This window comes from Monodelphis domestica, chromosome 4 (assembly GCF_027887165.1).
Source record: "Monodelphis domestica isolate mMonDom1 chromosome 4, mMonDom1.pri, whole genome shotgun sequence".
Classification (NCBI taxonomy): Eukaryota; Metazoa; Chordata; class Mammalia; order Didelphimorphia; family Didelphidae; genus Monodelphis; species Monodelphis domestica.
The window spans coordinates 384,086,145-384,109,347 of NC_077230.1; the positions used below are offsets into that span (position 1 = coordinate 384,086,145).

Genomic DNA, 23,203 nt, shown 5'->3' on the forward strand with positions numbered 1-23,203 from the left:
ATGCTTTCTCATATCAAAACCCCAAGCCCCCTTTTGGGGGAAGCAGCCAGGGTTTCCTCATCCCCAAAGAGCCAAAGTGCCAAGGTCAGCCAGAATTAGGAAGGATAATTCTGTGGGTGCCGTTTAATTCCTGGTTACATAAACATATACCGTAAAAATGCCAAATAAACACAAGGTTTTTGTGCTGGGCTCATGTGTAGGGAGTTCCTAAAGGGGAAGAGGAATGAACTGAGTGGGAGGATCAGGAAAGGCTTCATATAGAATGGGGTGCTTAAGCCAAATCTTGAAGGAAGTGAGAGATTCTAGGAGGAAACTGTTAAGAGGGAACACATTCCAGATCAGAGGAACAGTCAGTGCAAAAGCAAGGAGAAAAGAGATGAATGTGATGTGTGAAGAATGGAGAGAAGACCACTTTGGCTGGATTGCAGGATGAAGAGTAATGCCTATTGAGGCTGAAAAGATAAGTGGGGGACATGTGACAGGCTTTAAAAGATAAACAGAGAGGGTCACTAGGTACCGCAGTGGATTGAGAGCCAGGCCTACAGACAGGAGGTCTTGGGTTCAAATTTGACCTCAATCACTACCTGGGTGATCCTGGGCAAGTCACTTGACCCCCATTGCCTAGCCCTTACCACTCTTCTGCCTTGGAACCAATACACAGTACTGATTCAAAGATAGAAGGAAAAAGTTTAAAAAAAAAAAAGATAAGATAAACAGAGAAATATGTATTGGATCCTAGAGGCAATAGGGAGCCATGGCGTTTTTTGAGTTAGGAAAAACACTCTGGTACCAATATAGAGGATGAACTGGAAGATGAGGCAAAAAGGCCAATTGGGCTATTGCAGTAGTCCAGGCAAGAGATGATGAGAGTCTGAAGTGAAGTGATATATGACTTCAGAGGAGGAGAGCTCTTATGGAGGTAGAAAAAGCAAGATCTGGCAACTGCTAGGATACATGGGGTGAGGGACATGGAGGAGGTGAAGATAATGATGAAGTTACCAACCTAGGAAGCCAAGATGGTGCCTTCAACAGAAACACAGGGAAACTTGGGACAGGATGGGGTTGGGGGGAAGGAGGGAGAAACTGGTTTCTGTTTTGAATGTGCTGAATTTGAGATGTCTTAGAGACATCCTTTGGCCAGTTTGAAATGACCAATAGGCAGTTGGTAATATGGGTCTGAAGGAAGACTCAAGGAAGAGACTGTAGTTAAATACCTACATATATCTGCAAGTCATCTGTGGAAAGATTATAATAAAATGTATGAGAAGGAACAGCTGACTGACTCAGTGGATTGAATCAGGCTTAGAGGCAGGAGGTCCTGGGTTCAAATTTGACCTCAGACACTTCCTAGCTCTGTGACCCTGAACAAGTCACTTGACTCCCTTTCCTCTCTTCTGCCTTGATACCAATACTCAATATTGATTTTTAAAATATTCATTTATTATCAATTATACATTACCACAAATTTCCACACCCATTTTCCTCAGTATTGATTCTAAGACAGAAGATAAGGGTTTCAAAAAACAGAGATCACTCACTGCCTTGATTTTAAGCAGAGCAGTGGGATCAAAGCCAGACTGCAACGGGTCAAACAGGAAGCAGACAGAATGTCCATAGCCATCTGTTTCTAGGAATTTAGCATTGAAAAGAAGGCAAGATATAGGACGACAGCCTGAGGGGATGGCAGAGTGTTGGGAAGGTTTTATAAAGATTGGGAAGAGGAGGGGAACCTTAGCTGTTTGGGGGCTGGAACAAGAGAGTTAGTAGATATGGAGAAAGAGTTAAAAAGAGTCATCAATGATCTTATCAGGAATATAGAGAGAGTGTATTGTCAACATCTAAATATATTCGGGTTTGATGCTATATATGCAGAAGGATATGGGCAAGTGGAGTACATGCAGAAAAGGAGAAAAATAAGCCCCCCAAGTGATCAATGGAGAGAACTGTTAGGGAGGGAAATGGATCAGGTACCTGAGGGGAAGACACGTCATCATCTGCCTAGAGCATGTGGAGACTTGCAGAGTCTTTGAGGTACAGAATAGGGGAGAATGGAGGGTACCTACAATGGATCACCTTAATTTTCTGAGTTAAGTGAGAGTTAAGGTCACTTGCTAAGAGGGGTGGCTGAGGATGCTTCCAGGGAGAAAAGGTAAGAAACAGCTGATATATAGAATAGAGGAGTCATCTCAGGAAGGATGAAAAGACTGCCATGTTAACAGTGAGGGTCCACGTGCTCTTTGTAGTGGGAAAAAATTGGAAAATGAGGGGATGTCCCTGGTCTGGGGAATGGCTGAACAAATTGGGGTATCTGTTGGTGATGGAATACTATTGTGCTAAAAGGAATAATAAAGTGGAGGAATTCCATGGAGACTGGAACAACCTCCAGGAAGTGATGCAGAGTGAGAGGAGCAGAACCAGGAGAACATTGTACACAGAGACTGATACACTGTGGCACAATTGAATGTAATTGAATGCAATAGACTTCTCTACTAGCAACAATGCAGTGATCAGGACATTTCTGAGGGACTTTATGAGAAAGAACGCTATCCACATCCAGAGGAAGAACTGTGGGAGTAGAAATACAGAAGAGAAACAACTGCTTGATCACTTGGGTCGATGGGGATATGATTGGGGATGTAGACTCTAAGCAGTCACCCTAGTGCAAATAATAATATGGAAATAGGTCTTGATCAATGGCACATGTTAAACCTAGTGGAACTGCTCATTGGCTGGGGGATGGGGCAGGGAGGAGGGGAGGGAAAGAACACAAATCATGTAACCATGGAAAAATATTCTAAATCAATTCATTAAATAAAATTTTTCAATTCTAAAAAAACAAAATAAAACAGTGAGGGCCCAAATGAGATTGGCTCTGTTGAATTTGTAGTAGCACCATGGCATGATTTTATCCAATAGTTTCCTGTGGTTAGCAATAAGGATGGATAAGACCAGTGGCAGGACTGCCCCAAGTTTGAGTGTTGGCAGAAGGATTAAGGGTAAAAAGGATTCAAGGGGAGAAGGGCCTTATGTGGTTGAATTGGTTACCTAAGGTCATCACTGCAGAGGGCAGAGAGGCATAGGAGGGAGAGAGATTATGGTGAGAATGAACAATAGTTTGAGGAGGAGTGAATTAGTTGGAGGCAGGGAGCTAAGGTCAGGCCATTGTGTTCAGAGGGGAATTCTAGAGTTCAGGGTCATGGAGACTCAACAGTTTTTGGTGATAAGATAATGCATGGTCTAAGTTCCCTTTCAGCTCTGACTTTTCGGATTTAAGGTCTTTCCTAGTTGTATCAGTCTATGTTCTAAGGTCCCTCATAGCTCTGACATTCTGGGTTCTAAGGTCCCTTGTAGCTCTGACATTCTCTGTTCTAAGGTCTCTCCCAGCTCTGACAGTCTCTGTTCTAAGCTCTCTCCCAGCTCTGACATTCTCTGTTCTAAGGTCTCTCCCAGCTTTGACAGTCTCTGTTCTAAGATCCCCCAAGCTCTGATGTCTTGTGTTCTAACCACCCCCCCCCCCCTACTCCAGCTATGACGTTCTGGGTTCTAAGGTGCCTCCTCTGACAGTCTGTACTCTGAAGTCACCTCTGACTCTGACATTCTGGATCTCATTGGTTCTTTTCTTTCCAGCGCTGCCCCATCAAACTCCCAGCCCCAGCAAAGCCTCGATGGGGCTGTACAGGCCTGGACATAAGCAACAAGACCTATGAGACCATCGTTAGCCTGGGGCCCAGCCAGAGCAGCAACAGAAGCCACAGTGAGGAGCTCCCTCCTCCTCTCCCTGTCAAGAGTCCTTCTCGGGCTTCTTCCCAAGGTCGGATAAGACATGGGAGCGGAGGTAAGGTAGACTTCTCTTGGTCCCCAAACAGTGCCCTTCTGAATGCTGAGGAAGGAACTGGTAATTTCTCAACTTTGGCCAATTTGGGGGCTTTTCCCAACCTCATTGCTGAGCATCCACTGTGCAGTCGTGTCTAGACCAATTCTGTGGGGAAGACAAGAGAAAGAGATTTTAAGAAAATTTTTACCTTCTGTCTTAGAGTCAATACCGTGTATTGGTTCCAAGGCAGAAGAGTGGTAAGGGCTAGCAATGGGGGTTAAGTGACTTGCCCAGGGTCACACAGTTAGGAAGTGTCTGCATCCAGATCTGAACCCAGGACCTCCCGTCTCTAATTCTGAACACTTAGATGTCCTGAGAATGAGATATTTTATGCTTCTCATGTCATTGTAACTTTCTTGTCTTCAGCATCCTGCACATAGGAGGCACTTAATACATGTTTGTTGAGTAGAAGTAGGAAGACAACCTCTGCTCTAAATCTCTGCATCTAGGGAACTTTGGGGAGACCACTACAAATACAACAAACTTGTATTAATGCTAAAAGGAAATGCCAAGTCTTGATAAGTCAGAGTTCCTGCCCTTGTGGAGCCCCCACGCTAGTAGGGAGTAAGACACCCACAAGGACTACAGGGATTTTATTGGTGGGAGCCAGCCAGCACAGGATATCCTAGAATAATGGGCCAAATCTGAGAACTGGGAGGGATATCAGATGCCCAGCGATCCCACCCACACTCCTTCTGGCATCCCTGACGAGAGGCTCAAAGACCTTGGGTAATCAGGGACCCAGTCCTCTGGAGATTGCCCTTTTCACTCACCATGGCCCTGTTAGGAGGTTTTTTCCTTCTACCAAGCTTTCCTCTGCCCCTTGGCACCTTCTCCCATCACTCCAGGCTCTGCCCTTTGGAACCAAACAGAACAAGTCTAATCCTATCTCCTTGTAACAGCCCTTCAGATAACATGAACTTGGTTCTCATATTTCCCAGCATTCTCCAGGCAGAACATCCTGCCTCGGGCTCATTTCCTTCAGCCAATTGCATGGCCCATTCTCCAGTCTTTCCTTTGACCATCCTGGTTGGCCTCTTCGGGATGAACTCCACTAGATCCATGTTCTTCAAATAGGACTCATGGAACTGAACAGAGACAGTTTGAGTACATAGTTTACATGAGGGCATCAGAGATTCCCCCCCAAATGTTCACGGGGAAATGTTTGAATACACATATAAAAAGTTAAGCAATTATAAAAATGTATTGACCGAGAGACATCCCCAGAACCAGATGAGTGGTCAGTCAGTCAACAAGTTTTTATTAAGTCCCTGGAATGGACCAGGCAATGTCCTAAGTTTTATAGACAATGGGCAGCTAAATGGCAGTGTGGATAGAGCATCGGGCTGAGAATCAGGGTCCAAAGATTGCTGGGGGGGAGGTAGGGAACAGCAATAAAGACATAGTAAGCACCTACTGTGTACAGTGCCACACCAGGCACTGAGCTAAATGCTTCATAAATATTACAGCCCTGGGTGGATAGGTGCTATTACTATCCCCATTTTACAGTTGAGAAAGCTGAGGCAGAATTTCAGCGACTTGCCCAGGGTCACAAAACTAGTAAGTGTCTAAGGCTAGATTTGAACAAAGGTCTTTCTGACTCTTGTGAAGAATAAAATTATTATATAATAACTAAATATTATATTTTATAAAGTTTTATTAATAATAACTAAAGCAAAAGAATTGCCTGAATTCAGCCCAGTTGCAGGTCAAAGAGAGAGCATGGAAGGAGCATGCATCCACTTAAATACCAATAACGTGATCTTGTCAACATGGAGATGCAGGAGAGATTATAGGGAATTTTGGGAAATACTAAGGACTTCTGGGGAATGAAGTCAAAGGTTCAAAATCTCCATTTATATTCTAAACCCTTTGTTTTATCCATTGCATCATTTAGCTTATTCTAGCACAAAATAAAACAGTTAAGAACCTCTGCCTTAAAGGGAAAAGGCCTAGCAAATGGGGGGAATCAGAAATGACCTCCTCTAGAAGGTAGCAACAGATCTGAATCTTGAAAGAAAATAGAGATTTTAAGAGGTAAAGGGCAAGATAAGAACCCCTCTTCCAAATACAGGTGATAGCTAGTGGTTAAGTCTGGAGATAAGAGATGAAATGTACCATCGAGCATATGGTAGGTAGGGGGGGTGGGGTCTTATGTTCAAATATTGTAAAAATGGGGCAGTTATTTAGTACAGTGGATAGAGTGCCAGTCCTGGAGTTGGGAGAACCTAAATTCAAATCTGGCCTTAGACACATCCTAGCTGTGTGACCCTGGGCAAGTCACTTAACTTCATTTACCTAACTTTTGTCCTTGTGTCTTGAAATTGTTACTAGAACAGAAAGTAAGGGTAAAAAAAAATTGGAAAAATGAGAAAGAGTCAGATTATGAAAATTTGATCCTAGCATCAATAGGGAGCCACTGGAGTTTACTGAGTAAGGGAGTGACATTTATTTTGGAAAGAACTTTGGCAGCTGAGTGGAAGAATAGAAGTGGAGTCTGGAGTAGGGAGTGATTTGAGGCAGGGACATCGGTCAATTGGCTATTGCAGTAGACCAATGGAGAGGGGCCATACTTAAGAGATGTTGGGGAAGGAGGAAATGCAGATTTGGACAACTTGAATGGATATGTGAGATGAATGAAAATGAAGAATCAAGAATGACCCTGAATGACAAAATTGGGTGACAATGAGGTGGTGACCTCAGCATAATAGGAATATCGTAAGAGTGAGTTGCTTTGAACATGTTCAGTTGAGATACTTACAGGACTTTCAAGTCACAATGTTCTATAGACCATTGATGATGCTGACCTAAAGCTGAGGAGAGGTAGAGAAAAAGAGAGAGAGAGAGAGAGAGAGAGAGAGAGAGAGAGAGAGAGAGAGAGAGAGAGAGAGAGAGAGAGAGAGAGAGAGAGAGAGAGAGAGAGAGAGAGACAGGGAGAGACAGGGAGAGAGAGAGGGACAGGGAGAGGGGGGAGGGAGGGAGAGAGAGACAGAGAGAGAGAGACAGAGAGACAAAGGCAGAGAGACAAGAGAAGGAGAAAAGAGAGAGATAGACACAGAGAGAGAGAGAGAGACAGGGAGGGAGAGACAGAGACAGAGAGAAATGAAAAAGAAAGAGGAGAGGACAGAGAGAGGGAGAAAAGAGAGACAGACAGAGAGAAATGGAGAGAGAAAAAAAGAAAGACAAAGACAGAAGTCAGAATAAGAGAGGAGAAGAGAGATAGACACAGAGAGACAGACAGGGAGGGAGACAGAGAGAAATGAAAGAGAGAGAGAAGGAGAGGACAGAGAGAGAAAGAAGAGAGACAGAGAGAAACAGAGAGAGAAAAAGAAAGACAAAGACAGAGTACAGAATAAGAGAGAGGGAGAAGAGAGACAGATAGACACAGAGAGAGACAGACAGGGAGAGAGACAGAGAGAGAAATGAAAGAGAAGGAGAGGACAGAGAGAGAGGGAGAAGAGAGAGACAGAAAGAAAGAAAGAAAGAAAGAAAGAAAGAAAGAAAGAAAGAAAGAAAGAAAGAAAGAGCAAGACAAAGAGAAATAGAGAAAAAAGACAAAGACAGAGAGGACAGAGTAAGAGAAAGGGAGAGAGAGAGAGAGATATCAAAGGAGGAGGTCTCAGCTGAAAGTCAGATGGAAAGGTCCCATGATCCTTAGGGTTCAGCAGGAAAGCAGAAGATGATGCTTCCTTTTCCTTAATACCATTTCCACAAATAAAAGTATGCTAGTTTCTCTCCACCCTTTGCCTTCTGTACTAATATCAGTTCTAAGTCAGAAGAAGAGTAAGGACTAAGCATTGAGGGTAAAGTGACTCAACTAGGATCAACCAGCTAGAAGTATCTCTGCCTAGATTTGAACCCAGATCCTCCTGCAACCAGACCTAGTGTGCTATCTACTGAGCCACCTACCTAGCCCACCTCTTGGTGTTCTAAGCAACTCTCTAAAATTATAAGTTTCAGAGATGTTGACCTGCATTAGTAGAGTTCTACAGGTCAATGAAATCACAGGTCCAAGACCTGAACCTATTGTTGCTGGTATTGTGGTTGCATTGTTGTTGTTGTTGTTGTTGTTGTTATTATTATTACTACAGATGGCCCAGAAGTTCTCAGCCCAGGCTCAGAGCCACCTGGATCCATGGAGTCTCCATCCGTGTTTAGTCCATCCACCTCTAGCATCCCCAGCCCCACAGAAAGCATTCTTGCCAGGCCCACCAGCTGTAGCTCCTCAGGTTCCCGAGTCCCAGGCCAGACAGAGCCCTACTTGGAGGAAAGCCTGTGGGAGCCCTCAGGGACAGCTCATCCTCCCTTGCCCTCAGGAGCCACCCCTCCTGAGCAGCTCCCCCCAGTCAGGTTCAGGTAAGTAAGGACCCACTTATTCAGTGTGATCTTGGGCAGTTCATTGCACTGGGCCTCAGTTGCCTAATATGAAAAATGGGGGTGATCTTAACTCTAATTTTTCTAAGATTTTCAAAGCTCTAAGACTAGATAGGGATAATCATCCCTATCTACAATCAGAGGAATAGACTAGATAGACTAGATAATCTATTGAGATCCAGTTCCAAGGAGACACCAATGACCCATTGGGTGGAAAGAAATCCTTAATTTTCTTCTCCCTCTGAGCTAGGGAAAAGTGGTCAGGAAAGATCCAGGGAAACCAGGGTCCAAGGAGAGCCTAAGAAATTGTAAGATTGGTCACTGATATTCATACAGTGCTTTGAGGTTTGCAAAGTGATTTCCACCAGTTATCTCCTTTGAACTTCACACCAGTCCTGGGAAGTGGGATCTGCTAGTATCAGAGATTCAGAGAAATTCTGACTTGTCTTTGGTCAAACAGCTACTCAGAGTCCGAGGCAGGATTTGAACTTGGGTCTTCCTGCCTCCAAGCCCAGTCCACTATCAGCTATACACATTATGGGGAGATGAAAGGAAAAGGATTAGAGAGGAGTTAAATGGGCAGGGGGTGGGGGACTATGTGGTGTATTGGGAAAGGCTTGTGGAGTCAGGAGATCCAAAGATTTGAATTCTACCTCCACTATTTATCCTTCCTGTGTCTTGGACAAATTTATTTAATTTCTCTGGACCTCCATTTCCTCTTCTAATAAAATGAGTGGGTTGGGCTAGATCTCTTAACTGCAAAGCCAGTGAACCCAGACAGACAAGGCAGAAGGCCCTGTGTCTCCTCAACCTTGGGGCCCTCTTCTCCTCTGTTTAGGGACAGCCACATTTTCTGCCCACCTCAGACAAGAATTTGTCTCCCTCTTCCTTTGCCTTCACCAATTCCTGGGGAAAGGCTGTGGCCAGCCAGCCTGCTAGGGACCACCGTTCCTCCAGGCTCACCTAACGAGTCCCATCCTCACCCCTTGGCTGCCCCTCTGTTTTCCTCCACCTCCCCGTCATGATGGTTAGGGACCTTCTGCCCCTTCTTGTCTTCTAGCTCAGAGAGTACTCGTTCCTATCGTCGGAGTAGTCGGGGTCTGGAAGACACCCCCGCAGGCCGGCAGCTGCCCCCCGGGCCTGTGACCAGAAGAGCTGTGTCGGTATGAATCCTAGAGAAACTTTTTTGTGGGGAACAAGGAAGTGGGATGAGGATGGGGGGGGCAGCTGAAAACTGGGGAGCGTCGGGTCATGTGGTTGGAGGTAGGACTCAAGGGTTGGGGTGCCTGAGGATCTGGTGTGCTCCTCTTGCAAAATTCTCTCTCTCCCTCCTGCACCCTTCCTTACAGGAGCTTGGGATGAACTGGTTTGTTTTGGGGGGTTTGGTTCGGATCACCCCGGTTTAGGAAGGGCAGTGATAAGCGGGAGAGTTTCCACAGGGAAACTGGGATGGTAAAGGGCTTTGGTAAAGATCAGTGGAAGAAACGAGGGATGTTTGTCCTGGAGGAGAGAAGACTCAGGGGCTACGTGACGACTGTCTTCAAGTGTTTGAAGAGGGTGGCCATTTGGGAGAAGGCTTAGTCTGGTTCCCTTTGGCCCCCAGGACCAACGAGGAGCAAAGAATGAGTGGGAATGGCAGATTGGTACAAGGAAAGACATTATAACAACGAGAACCATCCAGGAGGGGATTGGGCTGCCATGGGAGGGAAGGAGGAAAGGGGGGTCCCTCCATTGGAGATCTCGTTTATGTTGGGGTTCTTTGGGGGCTATGGGTTGGTCCAGGTGGCCAATGAGGTCTGTTACATGAAAGGCAGCAGCGTGTATAGCATAGAGTCCTGGATCTGGAATCCGAAAATCTTGAATTCAAATTCTGCTTCGGACATTTCCTGGGCAAGTTTCCCCATCAGCAAAAGAAAGATAATAAGCACTTACTTCACAGGGTCAGGATGCGATTCAAATGAGAATGTGTCGAACACTTCGTAAAGGACTATAGACATGTCAGCCGCTCTCATTATCATCCCAACTCTAACAGTCTGTCGTCCTGTTTTGGGGCAGAGGGTACATCGTTGGGTGGCTTAGGGTCAGAAAGACCTGAGTTCAGATATGATCTCAGACGCTTACTAGCTGTGCAACTCTGTTGGCCTCAGTTTCCTCCTCTGCAAAATGAACTGGAGAAGGAAATGGCCCACTGCTCCAGTGTCTTTGCCAAGAAAAGCCCAGATGGGGTCACAGAGAACTGAAATGACTGAACAGCGACCAGAGATTGTTGAAGTCGGGGTTACGGAGTTGAGAGTGAGGGCTGAGGGCACCGAGTGCTTTGGAGCTGGGCTCGGGGTCTGGGGGGGCGTTAGGGCTGTGAGATCCAGGTTCTGGGATGGCTACTGATGATGCTGGAGATGTGAGCTCAGGAGGCTGGCCTGGGTATCAGAAGGGGAAGAGATCTGGTTTCCCCCATCCATGGATAGAATGAGGGGGGAAAGTAGGGAATGCTCGGGAATTTTGTCCAACCCACATCCTTCCACACCCACAGATCCCCATCCCCAGCCAGCCGCAGGGGAAATCGAAGAGGACCAAGTCCCTGCCAGACAACAGGATGGAGGACCCCCGAACCCCCCCAGCCTCCTCCCAGGGAGAAGCCAGTGTGGCCCCATACTCTGAGGATGAGCAGAGCTGGGTAAGCCAGAGTTGTTGACGTGGGAGCAGAGAGAAGGGGAGAAAGTGTGCCCCAAGCTGGAGCTATACTGGCTGTGATTCTCCTGGATCTCTCTGAAAGATTTCGGGTGGGAGGTGTGAGTTGGGAGAGTGGGGGGTGGCTGGGAAGCTCAGCTTGCTCTCCTGCCTTCTGGGCCTACAAACCCCTGAGCTTGGGAGGTGGGTGGCCGGAAGCTGTTGTGGGGGGGGGGGAGCCTGTGGCTTTGATTCATCCAAGTTCTCCCTCCCCAGGATGGTGTTGCTGAAGTCGAAGGCTCCAGAGCAGGCCTCCTCTTGGCCGGTTCTGTGAAACTTTCAGAAGACTGACCCCCCACCCCCACCCCCACCGCCCTGCCCTGGCTGGGCCTGGGCCAGCCCCATCAACATATATGAACAGCATATATGAACATGAACACCATATATGCCTCATTCTGAGGCAGCGGCAATTGGAGAGGGGATTCTGGGGAGGGTCGGGGTCAGCTTTCCAGCTGCGTCCTGGACCCCCGTCACCGTTTCTATTTGAACACTGTCACCGGGGTGACAGTCCAGCTGAAAGTCTAGTTTTCACTATTTTCCTCTGGCCTTGGAGGTGGGTTCAAGGATGGGACTTGAAACTTACTAGCTAGTCACTCACCTAACAGACTAAAAACAATTCTCTATCACCCCCCCCAAGACAAGGACTACATCTCCCCGATCAAATGTAGGGGGAAGGGGTGCTATGCTTTCCTCCTCATTTATTCATTTAACAAACATCTCCTGCCCCCTTCTTTGTGCTGGACCTCATTGCCCAGAGGAATCAGTCCCTGCCCTCTAGTTTACCTAGGGAAGCTTACGGTGGGTGGAAGGTAGGGACAGTCTCCTCCATCAGGACCAAGGGAAAAGCCTCAGGGCTCAGAGATCTCAGGGTGGGAGATCATTCAGGCTGGGCAGTTGCTAGGGCTGGTCCTTGAACCCTGGCCATAGGACAGTGTAGGTGAAGGGGAGAGAAGGCAGCAGGTTGAGTAAGCAAAGCCAGAGTTCTGTCCCCTGCAGGAGAAAACAGGAAGAGGTTCCCTTCATGCTTAGGGTCTGGGAAAAGAAGAAAGAAAGGGAAAGTAGGAATAAATGGGTGATCCTTCTCTCCCTCCCCTCTTCTCCAACCAATTCTGATTTCATAAACTCAGAGTTTTCTTGCCTGGAAAGAGGAAGAAAAGAGAAGGGTTTATGGGTAGACGTGATCCTTTGAGTAGTGAAGAAATGAATTAAAGAAGTGAGGTTTTGCCCCACAAAAAAAAAAAAAAATCTCTGCCAGCAGCCTATCCCAGAGTCCAATATTCTATCATGAGAAATCTTTGGAAACCTGAATTCAGGCTTTTATCAGTCTCCTGGAGTTCTCAGCAAACATTAAGATGTTCTTGAAAAAGGGATCAAAAGATAGGAAGGAACCCAGGGCCCTTGGCAGGGGTGACATCTTTCTGTAAGGAGACACTTTTCCCTGCAGATGTGCCTGGCTCCATGGTTCTTGGAGGACTGGGGCACTCTCTTACTGGTTCATCTCAGACTTTTTGTTTCACTGATTTTGAATAAAGGTTTGTCATTGTTATTTTCACTAAGTTGTGGTCATTTCTTTTGTTACCATCACTGAGATCTAGAAGGGGCCAAGTCTGCACTTTCTCACAGTGATAGAGAAGGAGGGAAGATGCATTTGGATATGGAGGTATAACCAACTGACCCTTTGGTAATGACTGAGACTAGTCCAGACTGTCTGTATGTGTATCTTATAGCAAGAGATTTCTTTTTTATCTCAGTTTTCTCATCTGTATATAAGGAGGTTGGACTGTGCAGTCTATAAAGTCATTTCCATCTCTAATGTTCTGTCTTCCAAGGTTATTCTCAGCTCTGATATTTTATTACTTAAGGCAGTAGTTCTCAAAATTGTGGGTCTTGGGACCCCTTTTAGACATGATTGAGGACTTGGAAGAGTGTTGGGTTCTATCATATCAGAAAGTAAAACATCTTAGTATTATTATGTGACCACATGACCCTGGGAAAGGGTTTCAGGACCACACTTTGAGAATCCCTGGTCCAAGTTCTCTTCCACACCTCACATTATGTTCTAAGGACCCTCCCAACCCTGACATTCTCTGTTCTAAGCTCCCTCCCAGCTCTGACATTCTCTGTTCTAAGGTCTCTCCCAGCCCTCACATCCTCTGTTCTAAGCTCTCTCCCAGCTCTGACATTCTCTGTTCTGAGGTCTCTCCCAGCTCTGACATTCTCTATTCTAAGATCCCTCCCAGCTCTGACATTCTATGTTCTAAGGTCTCTCCCAGCTCTGACATTTTCTGTTCTAAGGTCCCTCCCAACTCTGACATTCTATGTTCTAAGGTCTCTCCCAGCTCTGACATTTTCTGTTCTAAGGTCCCTCCCAGCTCTGACATTCTCTGTTCTAAGGTCCCTCCCAACTCTGACATTCTCTGTTCTAAGGTCTCTCCCAGCTCTGACATCTTGTGCTCTAAGGTCTCTCCCAACTCTGACATTCTCTGTTCTAAGCTCTCTCCCAGCTCTGACATTCTCTATTCTAAGGTCCCTCCCAGCTCTGACATTCTCTGTTCTAAGCTCTCTCCCAGCTCTGACATTCTCTGTTCTAAGGTCCCTCCCAGCTCTGACATTCTCTGTTCTAAGGTCTCTCCCAGCTCTGACATCTTGTGCTCTAAGGTCTCTCCCAGCTCTGACATTCTCTGTTCTAAGGTCCCTCTCAGCTCTGACATTCTCTGTTCTAAGGTCCCTCCCAGCTCTGACATTCTCTGTTCTAAGCTCTCTCCCAGCTCTGACATTCTCTGTTCTAAGGTCCCTCCCAGCTCTGACATTCTCTGTTCTAAGGTCTCTCCCAGCTCTGACATCTTGTGCTCTAAGATCTCTCCCAGCTCTGACATTCTCTGTTCTAAGCTCTCTCCCAGCTCTGACATTTTCTGTTCTAAGGTCCCTCCCAGCTCTGACATTCTGTGTTCTAAGGTCCCTCCCAGCTCTGACATTCTCTGTTCTAAGCTCTCTCCCAGCTCTGACATTCTGTGTTCTAAGGTCTCTCCCAGCTCTGACATTCTCTGTTCTAAGGTGTCTCCCAGCTCTGACATTCTGTGTTCTAAGCTCTCTCCCAGCTCTGACATTCTCTGTTCTAAGCTCTCTCCCAGCTCTGACATTCTGTGTTCTAAGCTCTCTCCCAGCTCTGACATTCTCTGTTCTAAGGTCTCTCCCAGCTCTGACATTCTCTGTTCTAAGCTCTCTCCCAGCTCTGACATTCTCTGTTCTAAGCTCTCTCCCAGCTCTGACATTCTCTGTTCTAAGAGTCCTCCCAGCTCTGACATTCTGGGTTCTAAGGTCCTCCCAGCTCTGACATTCTAATATATTCTGTGCTAAATACAGGTCTTTTCCCCTTTAGGAGTCCCAATCATTGACAGAATGGGGCTCTCCAGAGTCTGCCAAGTTGCTTCTTTTGAAACCTACATTCAGCCCAAGGCCATATAGTAGGGGAACTCTAACCTGAAATGGAAGTCCCCCTTCTTCCTTAGACTTGGGTACATGTTTACTCAAAGGTATACTGTGATTTCTAGCTGGAAGGAACCACAGAGGCCATCTGGTCCAACCCACTCATTTAACAGATTAACAAACTGGAGCCAAAGTCCAAGGTCACACAAGGAATCTATGGCACAGCTGGTGAACCCCCGTCCCCTACCTTTAATCCCAACCCTCTTCCACACCAATATTCTACCCCTCCTTGGGGCTGAGGCCCATTCTCAATTCACCAAGCCTCCTCCGAGTTTTTAAGGATGTTTTGAACTCCCTGGGCTCCCAGGATGTCTGGCATGGCTGAAGCTCCCATAAGCAATAGTTGTGTAACTTGAGGCTAGACTAGAAAGACAATAAGATTCTCTTCCATTTCTAAATCTTACAAAAGGTTAACAGGCAGTGAGAATACCTAGCACTCACTAGCTCACTGGATGGCTGTGTGGAAAGATTTAAAGAACTATTGACCCACCAGTCCTAATTCCTATTGTGCTAGGGGGAGGCAAGAGTGTGCATTAGGAAACAGAAATGCATTTAGGTGGAGGACTTGGGTTCTGATTCTGCCTCTGCCCCTAGACCTTCATGTCTACAACTGGGAAATGGGTGTTAAACTAAAATAAGTGTGTGTGGGGTGTATCCTGGTCCCCTAGAATCAGGGGTGTATATATCTAGGACCCTTAGAATCAGGGATGTGTGTGTAAATCTAGGACTCCTGAAATCAGGAGTGTGTTTATCCTGGATCTCTAGAATCAGAAGGTGATCCCCTAGAATCAGCAGTGCTTGTGTATCCAGGATGTCCAGAATCAAAAGAATGATCTCATAGAATCAGAGTAGTGTGTGTATCCAGGACCCCTAGAACCATAGGGTGACCCCTGGAATCAGAGGAGTGTGTGTATCCAGGACCCCTAGAACCAGAAGGTGACCCCTAGAATCAGAGTAGTGTGTATCCAGAACCCCTGGAATCAGAGGAGTGTGTATCCAGGACCCCTAGAGTCAGAGGAGTGTGTATCCAGGACCCCTAGAACCAGAGGGTGACCCCTAGAATCAGAGAAGTGTATGTATCCAGGACCCCTGGAATCAGAGGGTGACCCCTAGAATCAGAGGAGTGTGTGTATCCAGGACCCCTAGAACCAGAGGGTGACCCCTAGAATCAGAGGAATGTGTATCCAGGACCCCTGGAATCAGAGGAGTGTGTATCCAGGACCCCTAGAACCAGAGGAGTGTGTATCCAGGAACCCTGGAATCAGAGGGTGACCCCTAGAATCAGAGGAGTGTGTATCCAGGACCCCTAGAACCAGAGGGTGACCCCTAGAATCAGAGAAGTGTATGTATCCAGGACCCCTGGAATCAGAGGGTGACCCCTAGAATCAGAGGAGTGTGTGTATCCAGGACCCCTAGAACCAGAGGGTGACCCCTAGAATCAGAGGAATGTGTATCCAGGACCCCTGGAATCAGAGGAGTGTGTATCCAGGACCCCTAGAACCAGAGGAGTGTGTATCCAGGAACCCTGGAATCAGAGGGTGACCCCTAGAATCAGAGGAGTGTGTATCCAGGACCCCTAGAACCAGAGGGTGACCCCTAGAATCAGAGAAGTGTATGTATCCAGGACCCCTGGAATCAGAGGGTGACCCCTAGAATCAGAGGAGTGTGTGTATCCAGGACCCCTAGAACCAGAGGGTGACCCCTAGAATCAGAGAAGTGTATGTATCCAGGACCCCTGGAATCAGAGGGTGACCCCTAGAATCAGAGGAGTGTGTGTATCCAGGACCCCTAGAACCAGAGGGTGACCCCTAGAATCAGAGAAGTGTATGTATCCAGGACCCCTGGAATCAGGGGGGGATCCCTAGAATCAGAGGACTGTGTGTATCCAGGACCCCTGGAATCAGAGGAGTGGTCTAGAATCAGGGGCGTGTGTCCTCTGGCATTCTGGTGAAACCTGCCGACCTCTTCTCAGAATTATTTTAGACACAGAAAATAAACCCGTAGGATAACAAAGGAAATCGACTCTAGTGAAACAAAGATGGACTTCTTTTTTGCTCCCTGAGTGCCCAGAGCTCCTGAAGTATGGCCACAGCCTCGGGGCAGATGCGGTTCCAGGATCCTCGCAGCCCCAAGCCTCTGCCCCTGCGAACCTCCCCCAGTCCATCGCCTCCGCCCTGAAATCTCCGCCTTCCTAGAAGGGGAACGGGGGAGGCGACTATGGGTCTGAGAGGAGCCAGGTCGGGGCTCCGCGCGTACCGACCCCTCCCGCAGCCAGTGGGGCAGGGCAGGCTGCAATCTTTGCCCTCCTTAGTCCTTGAAGCCTATAATTAGCCTCCCCTCGCGCAGGCGGCCAGGGAGGCGGACCCAGGCAGCTGCGGCGGCCGGGGAGGCCCGTGAGCCCCGCCTCCCCCTCCTGCCCGCCGGTCCCGCCTCCTCCCCGCCCCCGCCCCGCCCCCTTTGCTGGGTGTCGGTGCTGAGCTGTCAGCCTTGGCCACCGACCTGGGAGCCCGACGGAGGCAGAGGACCCCCTGGCTGGGCCCGGGCCGTATCGCCATCCTCCCAGGGGCAGAGGCCGGGCTCCCTCGGCCCCCGCGAGCCCGGGAAGAGGCCGCTAGCATGGGGCAGGAAGAGGAGCTGCTGAGAATCGCCAAGAAACTGGATAAAATGGTGTCCAGAAAGAACACGGTGAGCTCAGGCGGGGTTAGGCGGGGAGCAGCCCCCCCCCCACCCCGCCCCCAGGGCCCCAGCCCCCAGGAGGAGAGCGCCAGAGCTGTCGGGGGCACCCCGACGTGGGGGCCGCCTGCGCGGGAGGAGCGTCGAGCAGGACTCGGAGGAGCTGAAGCCGCCGCTATCTCCGAGAAGGAGGAGGAGGAGGAGGAGGAGAACAAGGAGCCCGAGCAGAAGGAGGAGGAGAGCGGCGGCGCCGAGCAGAGCAGAGCGGAGCAGCGCAGAGACCCTGTTTCTTTCCTCTGCCCTGCCCTGCCCTGCCATGCCCTGCGCCGCGCTGCACCGCTGCACCCCACCGCGCCGTCCTGCACGCCGGACCCCAGCCCCTCCCCGCAGCCCGCGCGCTCTCCAAGTTCCCCGGCCCGGGCGCTGGGGAGGGGGCCGCGGGTTCCTTCACAAACTTTCCTGCCCTCGTGGCGGGTTGAGTGTAGGGGGGGGGAGGGCGGGCGTCTTAGGGCCGGGAGGCGCGGGAAGATGGGAAGTAGGGACTAAGGGGAAGGAGGAGGCGCGGGCGGGAGAAAGGGCGCGCGCGGGCTAGAATGGAAGCCCCCCGAGGGCAAGGACTTTGTTCCCTTTCACTTGGCTTTTGTTACTCCACCCCAAGCCCGTAGCTCTGGGCCTGGTGTATGTAGTAGGCGCTTAATAAATACTTGTTGGTTTGGATCGGATCGGGATGGGGGGGTGGGGAGAAGTGGGGTGCGGCGGAGAGGTGGCCCGCGGGCTCCTCTCTAAAATTGGTCCTTGGCTCAGGCCCCGGGTGGGGCCTTGGGCCGGGGGCCATAGTCCGGATTGTGGGGGGGAGGGGGGAAGGGCAGAACAGGTGCTGGGCAGATATAGCTTGTTCGGTCGGGGCCCCAGCCCCCGTCGTAGCTGGGGGAGGAGGGGGGAGAAAGGGGAGGCCAGACTGGGCCGGGCACCGGGCCAAGCGGTTCCAGCCCGCCTGCCTGAGAGGCTGGAGCAGGCGCGGGGAAGCAGGAAGAAAGTTTCAATCCCGGGGGGAGGGGTGTGCAGAGAGCTGGACGGGGGGAGGGGCCGAGACCGAGCTGGGGGGAGGGGGTGACTGAGGGAAAGGGGAGACTGAGATTCCTTTAGGGGAAGTGAGTCCAGCCCTTCCCCCACCTCCAGCCCGCGCGCGCACACTCACATGCACACTTACACACACACACACACACGCACACACTCAGTCCCTTTCTTTCCCGCTCTCCCCTCCCAAATTTGGAGCCAGGCAGAGAGGGAGCTGAGCTGCCGTCCAGCTGGGAGTTAATGTTTGACTTTCCATCTGCTCTTTGCCTCGGCTCCCAGAGCCAAAACAAACTTGGCCGGGGCTGGAGCGGGCCGGGGGCCGAGCTGGGGGCTCCCTGAGGCCTCAGCCCGGGGCGGGGTGGAGCGGCTCTGGGGCCCCAGCCACCCACCCTCCCCCTCTTTGGGGGGGGAAGGGGATGGGAATCTCACTCGGCCAAGGCGGGAACTCCCTCTTTGTCAATTTCTCCGGGGTCCCTGGGAGGGGCTGGAGAGGGAGGGGGGCCTGTAAGAGTTTGGTATCCATCCCCCTACGTGTCAGCATCCACCCGGGCTCCAGCACACAGGGTGGGGTCTGCTCCAGTGGCTGCTAAGAGGAAGGAGGGGTCAAGTTTCCCACAGTAATAAGACCAGAGTTGTACCACGTTGCAGCCCAGACTCCAAGTCGGCTGTTTCTGGAACATGCGTGCGCACACACACACACCTCCCCCGTCCATCACGTCCCAGGACAAGCCCGCGTTTTCCCCCCACCTCGGCTTCTGCAGTCAAAAAAAATGGGAAAGGCGCTTGGAGGTTACGCAGCCCTTGAGGGAAATTCTGACTTCCTTTCCCTCCACCGACTTCTCCATCTTTCCTGTCACCACCAAACTCCCGGGAAGGGTATCCATACCGGCTGCCTCTTCCCTTCCCCCCTGCCCAAAAGGCTCTCTGGATGCCATGGGGTCTCTTCACTGCTAATCGATTTACCGAGAGCGCTTCCCTGCCCCCAAAGAGCCTGTGCCCCCCCCCCCCCCTTGTTGCCTAAAGTCCTGCCATTTCAAGGTCCTCTACAGAGAGCTGGGAAGTATGATGGAACCGAAGGATCTCGGTTCTCATCCCAGTTTTCTCGTTTATGAAAGGTCACTTTTCCGGGCCTCAGTTTCCTCCCCTGTCCCATTGAGGGAGAGGGCAGAACTCTGGGGTTTGTCAAGATAATTCCTACCCCCTCCTCCCTTTATCTAGCCTTCCTACCTTCTTGTTTCTTGCCCCAAGCCCCCAAAGCCTCTCCTGACTCCGCGCCTCCCAGAAGCCTCTCTGCTTTCCTCCTGAAGCTTTGCCTGACATCCTCAGGGTTCCTTCCTTTAAATTGCTACTTCTTTAATGGAAGAGTCCCTGATGCCTCTGTATGCACACACATAGAACGCCCACGTGTTTGGGGAGGGGGCTGTGGAGATTTCAGCCTTTTGGAGAAATCCCAGTGTGGAAATCCCATTCACTAGTGCAGATCTGCAGCTCCTTTGTCATTTATAATCCGAGTTTAAGGGATCTCCCCCTAGTCACACCACCGAGCCTGGGTCCGGAGTTGGACTTGAATCTGGGCTGGCTGACTCCAGGATTGTTTACTGAAACACAGTAGTAGGTGTTGAATGAAATGGGGCAAAGTCCTGCTTAAGAAATGCTCCTTCCACTGCCAGGGAATAATCATTAACTGACAGGCTGGAGCCCTGTGGGAGTCGACGGGCAGGGATTATTCTCCTTTTACACACGAGGAAATTGGGGTTCAAGGTCCACTTGGAATGTGATCCTCTTCTAAGGCCAGCATTCTTTTGGGTCCCCGAGTGGCCAGCTCGTGTTCACAACTCCTGGTTCTTTCCCAGCTTTTAATGGAGGGGCCTGCAGCCACAGTGAGAAATAGTTGTGGTCAAACACTGGGTCCCCACGGAGGTATTTTTGTATGAAAGCTTCTCAGTCCCCCAAACAGGGCGAGGTGTTGGGGAAATCCTAATTGGTGTTCCTGGTACAATGTGAGCTTTATCTGGGCTGCAGAACTCAATCAGTCTCATTATAAGCGGTTACATTTACGTTGGCTGAGGATTCTGGGTCGGGCCCCTCCACGGGGCAGTCACAAAATGTATCCAGACTTTGCTTTTCCGCTCGTCACTCAGCCCATGTCTGGCTTGTGGGCTTTTTACTATCAGATTGACATAAATAAAATGTCCTCCCCCAGCCATCCCTTTGACCTGAAGCCAGGTTTTTCCCTCCCTCTTTCCAGGCCAGGCCAAATACCTTCCTTGTTCATGGATCTGGTGGTGGCACTTTCCTTGTCAAAAATCTTTGCTGAGTAAATAATAACTTTGGCCACCTGACTGCCTCAGTTTACCCTAAGTGTCCACCAATCTAGACCACTCCTGAACCCTTGTCCAGGACACAGATGCCCATGCCTCCCCCTTTTTTCCCATAAGAAACCTTCTTCCTCTAGTGCCTTCCCTAACCATATTCCTATTGAGATAACCTGACTCCTATCCCCTGCCTGGATGATCTTTCCCCCAAAGATAGAATATAACACTTCTCAGGGGCTCATCACCAATTAGCCTTGAAGCTAGAAAAGGCCTGGGTTTGAGTGCCTGGTGCTGACTGAGTGGCCCTGGCCAGTTCATTTGACTTCTTTTAGGCCTCTCTGAGTGGTACAGGCGGAATTAACCAGCATTAGTGATGGGAGTTCTCTCTGCCACTAACAGATTTAATCAGTCTCTACATGGATCTGCAACATGCCAGCTCGCAGAAGGCACAGGTTACGTCTTCCCTAAACTCGATATCTCTCCTGGTATCTTCTGCACTCAGTGTGGTGGCTTAATAGACTTGTTCACTGATCTGGTCCCTTACATATAAAAGTCCGATTACACGTATGTGAGCTGGAGTAGTCATACACATGCCTGTGCATAAAGCACGCTGGGGAAACACTGACGATGTTCCTGATTCAGGTTGAGTGTCCTCCATAAAGGAAAGAGGCTGCACCGGAGGATGCCCAGGGTCACAGGATTCTTGGATTTGGAGCTGGAGGAGTCTTAGAGATCACTTTTGTCCACACTTTCCAGTTTATAGATGACGTTGAGGTTCCTTTGGGTGCTGAAATCCCTGGCAGCTCGGACGTTCTATGTCCTCAGGTTAACTCTGGCCTTCTGTGGTCTAAAATCCCTCCCAGCTCCCCCAGTGGACAGTCCAAGGTTCTAGTCACATGTGCTGAATTCCCTTGTAAGCCCTTGTGTTCCATGACAGTTACTCAGAAACTGGATAGAGGACCCAGGAGAGAAAGTTCTGAGCAGCCCAGCAAGGATATCTTGGTTGGCAGGCCTGGGTTTTGTGTGTGTGTGTGTTTTTTTTTTCTTAAAAAAAAAAAGAGAGAGAGAGAGAAGCATAATTGGGCTGGGATCTGTGGTCCAAGGCTAGCTAAGGATACAGATGACTTTACTTCCTGTGATGCAAGGACCTCTGAAGATGAGCTGGGATAAAATGGCCTTAGGAGGGAACTTCCAGGTGCTGGGATTTCTTGAGGTGGAATCCATCTAATTCAAGTCCTATCTGGAAAGGAACCCCGAATCCATGGAATATTTTTGTTTGAAGACCTCCAGTTTTCTCTCATTTTAAACCCAAATCTGCCCCCTTTGCAGGGACAAATTGTCCTCAGTCTACCTACCCTTGGAAGTGGGAACACATCTAATCCTTTTTTTTCCTACTTTTTTAATTTTTATTTTATTTGGTCAATTTCAAACATTATTCCTTGGTTATAAAAATCATTTTCTATTCCTCCCTCCCCTCCCCACACCCCTCCCATAGCCGACATGCAATTCCACTGGGTATTATCTAATCCTTCTACTCACTACCGTCTATCTAACGCTGGAAAGGAGACCTCAGCATCCTCCTTCCTTTGACACATGAGGAAGCAGACTTGTTCAAGGTCATACAGGTCTCATCCTACCTTACTTAAAAGCAGGATTTGTACTCAGGACCGAATGCAGACAGCTTTCCAAATACTTGAAGGCAATTGGCATGTCCCTGCTCCCCTACTTTCCCTTGTTTTCTGACCTTGGAATTGGATGTCTCCATTTAGAGGAGCAATGGGGTTAGATGGGAGGTTCCCAGATTTGGGAGTCTGGAGATGAGAATTGGGGTTCTGACCCTTGATAAATCACTCACTTTCTTAGCCTGTGAACTGTTTGAGCCTCAGCTTTCTCGCCAGTAAAATGGGAATTACATTTACTCTATCTACTTTGCTATGTTATTGTGAATAAATGTTATCAAAATGGAACTTTTTATTACAGATGAGGAAACTGAGGCCCCTACCCTCCCTTTTCATTGTCCCCTTACTTATCAATATCAGGGGTCATTTGAAATTCCCTTGGGGTCAGGGTACCTAATACTGACTCAGTGCTCTCCTTCAGGAAGGAGCCCTGGATCTCCTGAAGAAACTGAGTGACTACAAGATGTCAATCCAGTTACTGCAGGTGGGCAGCTTTTGATAGGGCTGGAGCCTGGTTTGGGAGACCCTGCAGGAGAGAGAGGGAAGGGACAGGAGGAAAATGGAGGGGAAGGGGGTGGAGAGCTACAAGACAGATCCTATTTGGGGCCCTGCATGGGAGAAGCCTGGGTGGGAAGTCTTGGGGGAATGAGCCAGGAGGCAGTAAGGATGGGGATTCTGTGCAGGAGAGATCCTGAGAGGGCCCTGCAAGGTGTATCATGTTTGGGGGTCCCTTCTAGAGAGAGCCTTAAGGGGGAGACGCTGGGGTGGAGGGGAATGGGTGCCCTGCATGATGGATTCTATTTGGAGGGCCCAAAGGGAGAGAGCCTGGGGACGGGTGTCTTGCTGGGGTAAACCTGGGTGGGAAAGCCCACTAGGAAAGATTCTGGTGTGAGAGAGCTCTTTCAGAGGCAGTGTGTACACCAGTATGTGGAGAGACTCTGTGGGTGGAAGCCTGGGAACCCAGTCCCCAGGGAAATAAATTAGCATCAGAACTGGCA

The 23,203-nt window shown here is 49.3% G+C and overlaps 2 protein-coding genes across 8 annotated transcripts in view; both read left to right on the forward strand.

Moving 5' to 3' along the window:
- ASAP3 (ArfGAP with SH3 domain, ankyrin repeat and PH domain 3) overlaps positions 1–12,527 on the forward strand; it is a 78,848-nt gene extending 66,321 nt beyond the window's left edge. For all 6 annotated transcript variants that reach the window (XM_056795589.1, XM_056795588.1, XM_056795587.1 and 3 more), the window contains 5 exons: positions 3,628–3,835; positions 7,966–8,230; positions 9,309–9,411; positions 10,779–10,922; positions 11,192–12,527. In XM_056795589.1, the coding sequence (XP_056651567.1) occupies positions 3,628–3,835; positions 7,966–8,230; positions 9,309–9,411; positions 10,779–10,922; positions 11,192–11,266 (795 nt within the window). In that variant the 3' untranslated portion in view covers positions 11,267–12,527. The remainder of the gene's footprint in view (positions 1–3,627; positions 3,836–7,965; positions 8,231–9,308; positions 9,412–10,778; positions 10,923–11,191) is intronic.
- A 4,384-nt stretch (positions 12,528–16,911) lies between these two features.
- Positions 16,912–23,203, forward strand: part of TCEA3 (transcription elongation factor A3) — a 29,598-nt gene continuing 23,306 nt past the window's right edge. Inside the window, exons 1-2 of one of the 2 annotated variants that reach the window (XM_056795593.1) lie at positions 16,912–17,146; positions 22,627–22,689. In XM_056795593.1, the coding sequence (XP_056651571.1) occupies positions 17,078–17,146; positions 22,627–22,689 (132 nt within the window). In that variant the 5' untranslated portion in view covers positions 16,912–17,077. The remainder of the gene's footprint in view (positions 17,147–22,626; positions 22,690–23,203) is intronic. The other variant, XM_056795594.1, reaches the window with a different exon arrangement.